This window comes from Elaeis guineensis, chromosome 14, assembly GCF_000442705.2.
Source record: "Elaeis guineensis isolate ETL-2024a chromosome 14, EG11, whole genome shotgun sequence".
Taxonomy (NCBI): Eukaryota; Viridiplantae; Streptophyta; class Magnoliopsida; order Arecales; family Arecaceae; genus Elaeis; species Elaeis guineensis.
Genome location: NC_026006.2, coordinates 65,008,325 through 65,010,754, shown reverse-complemented (window position 1 = coordinate 65,010,754; position 2,430 = coordinate 65,008,325). Strand labels below are relative to the sequence as shown.

The 2,430-nt window shown below is 48.6% G+C and overlaps 1 protein-coding gene across 1 annotated transcript; it reads left to right on the top strand.

Annotated features, from left to right (window-relative positions):
* The first annotated feature begins 697 nt into the window (after positions 1 to 697).
* On the top strand, positions 698 to 1,847 carry LOC105057097 (trihelix transcription factor GT-3b). The gene is made up of 2 exons (XM_010939552.4): positions 698 to 1,119; positions 1,215 to 1,847. The coding sequence occupies exons 1-2, from the start codon at positions 823 to 825 to the stop codon at positions 1,719 to 1,721; spliced, it is 804 nt and encodes a 267-aa protein (XP_010937854.1). The 5' UTR covers positions 698 to 822; the 3' UTR covers positions 1,722 to 1,847.
* Positions 1,848 to 2,430: the final 583 nt, after the last annotated feature.

Here is a 2,430-nt window from a genome sequence, read left to right as displayed (position 1 = left end):
TATAATTTTTTATGAATAAATGATGTGATGGTCTGTTATTAAACGATGTAAAATATACATGATAGAACTGCTGTACACAATAATTTCTCCTTGGACCTCGGCGTGGTGCGGAAGCGTTGTGCTAGACGCGCAAGGTAGGAATACGACGTACCGTTCGTTTGCGGACCGGTCCTTACCATCAGAAAGCAAACGCCAATCGTAAATCCTCCATTTACTACAATTACAAGACCCGTCGAAACCACGCGTTGAAATCCCCTGCCACCCCCAGATATCTAACGGCATTTCCAGAATCCACGCAACAAATACTTGGCAACCAAGGCATGGCGAAAACTATCGCTAACACGGCACTCATATCATTCACAAAAAAAGTTCCATGTCGTCGTGGATTAAGAAGATTGGTATGTCTCCCGGAGATTAATCTGTTACGCGGCAGTGATTGGAAGATTGTCTGACAACGAAACATTGTGTGTCGAACGGTCGCTCGGTAGAAATTTCTTTGGTGAATTCAACCGTGGCGTAAGCGTGACGCCACCCCGACGCATGCGCTCACACCCAGGCCGCAGATCAAAGCAATGGGAAAGCGAACGGTTTCCGCGTTGACAGATAGAATGAGACCACGACTTCCACGTCCCCACCTTCTTCCCCTCTCTCTCTCTCTCTCTCTCTCACGCACACACACGGATCTATCGCTTCCCCACAAGCCCCTCCCCTATCCCCTTCATTACCATCCCCACCACCCTCGGTTCACACTCTTTCACCTCCAAGGTCTCGCTCTCTTTAAGCCCTTCTCCCTTCTCTTTATCTATCTCAATTCTGGTAGCCATGGAGCTGCACCACCTTATCAGCCCTTATTACCTCAACGTGAATCCACCGCCAGAAAGTGGTGATAGAGATCGAGATCGAGATCGGGACCGAGACCGAGATCGGTTCCCCCAATGGAGCCACGACGAGACCAAGGAATTCTTGGCCATCCGGGCCGAGCTCGATGGGACCTTCATGGAGACCAAGCGCAACAAGCCCTTGTGGCAGGCCATCTCCGCGCGGCTGGAGCACAAGGGTTTCAACCGCACCCCGGAGCAGTGCAAGTCCAAGTGGAAGAATCTCGTCACTCGTTTCAAGGTGAACTCCGTTATCGCCTTTCTCTTTCTTTTTTTTCTTTTGTGGAAGCCTTCTTTTTTCCTTTTGTTTCTCATATATGGCTTTGTTTTGAGCAGGGGAGCGAGGCAACGGAGGGGGAGAGCAGCAGGCAGTTCCCCTTCTACGAGGAGATGCGGATGATATTCTCGGAGAGGATGGAGAAACTGCTGGCTTTGAGCAAAGACAAAGGGAAGGGAGTGCAAGTCCAGGGAGAGGAGTGGGGGGAGGCGGAGGAGGAGGAGCAGGAGGAGGAGAAGCTGGGGGAGAGTAAGAAGAAGAGGAAGGTGGAGAGGAAGAGGGGATCTGAAGGAGAGTTGGAGAATGCTCTCAGGGAGTTCGCGAGGCGGCAGCTGGAAATGGAAGCTCGATGGATAGAGGCGGCGGAGGCGAGGGAGGCGGAGAGGAGGGCTAAAGAAGAGGAGTGGAGGAGAGCAATGGAGGCTTTGGAGGAGGAGAGGAGGGTGATGGAAACGAGGTGGAGGGAGAGGGAGGAGCAGCGACGAGAGAGGGAGGAGGCCCGGGCCGAAAGGCGGGATGCGTTGGTAACCGCCCTTCTTGCGAAGCTAAGAAAAGAAGGGTTGTAGTTTTGTTAGGGTTGTAGTTTTGTTAGCTAGGGCAGCTCATTGTTAAGTAATATAGGGCTAGCTTCCGTCTTGATCGTGGAATGAAACGTGGAAGGAAAAGAGAAACAAATTAAAAGGTTTGCGCTTCGAACTTGGCCTTTGATTTTGAATCTATGCTGCTATTTACTTTTGTTTTTTCTTTCGTTTCTCCTGCCTTTGGTTAGTAAAGATGTTAGGGTTTATTAAAAAAAAGGGAAAGAGGCTATGTACTCGACCATCTTTGAGAGATGTGCTCAGAAAAGATCGTCTTTGAGAGATGCTTTGCTCGCCATGAGAGGAGAGTATCAGTACCATGATCTAGTAGAAGTATGCAAATGCTTTTCTTCCCACTGAATCATTTACCTTTAAGACTCCTGAAAAGGGGAAAGAAATAATGATCTTCTTTTATGGTGGGTTATCTCTTTAACAGCACTGCTTTCTTTACTCAAACCAAAGCGGCTCGTATATGTTCTTAACATTGCTCCTTATGTTCAGAATTTTAGTAAAGGCGAGTAACAATTAATGGAGTATTACATGATACGAATCTCTAAATTATTGCATCGCTGATATACACCTCCAAAAATCTCCCAAAAGAAAATCTAAGATAATGCATATGGAGTGAGTGAGTGAGTGCGAGAGAGAGAGAGAGAGAGGAGGGGGGGGGGGGGGGGTGAGGGACAAGTAGCCATTG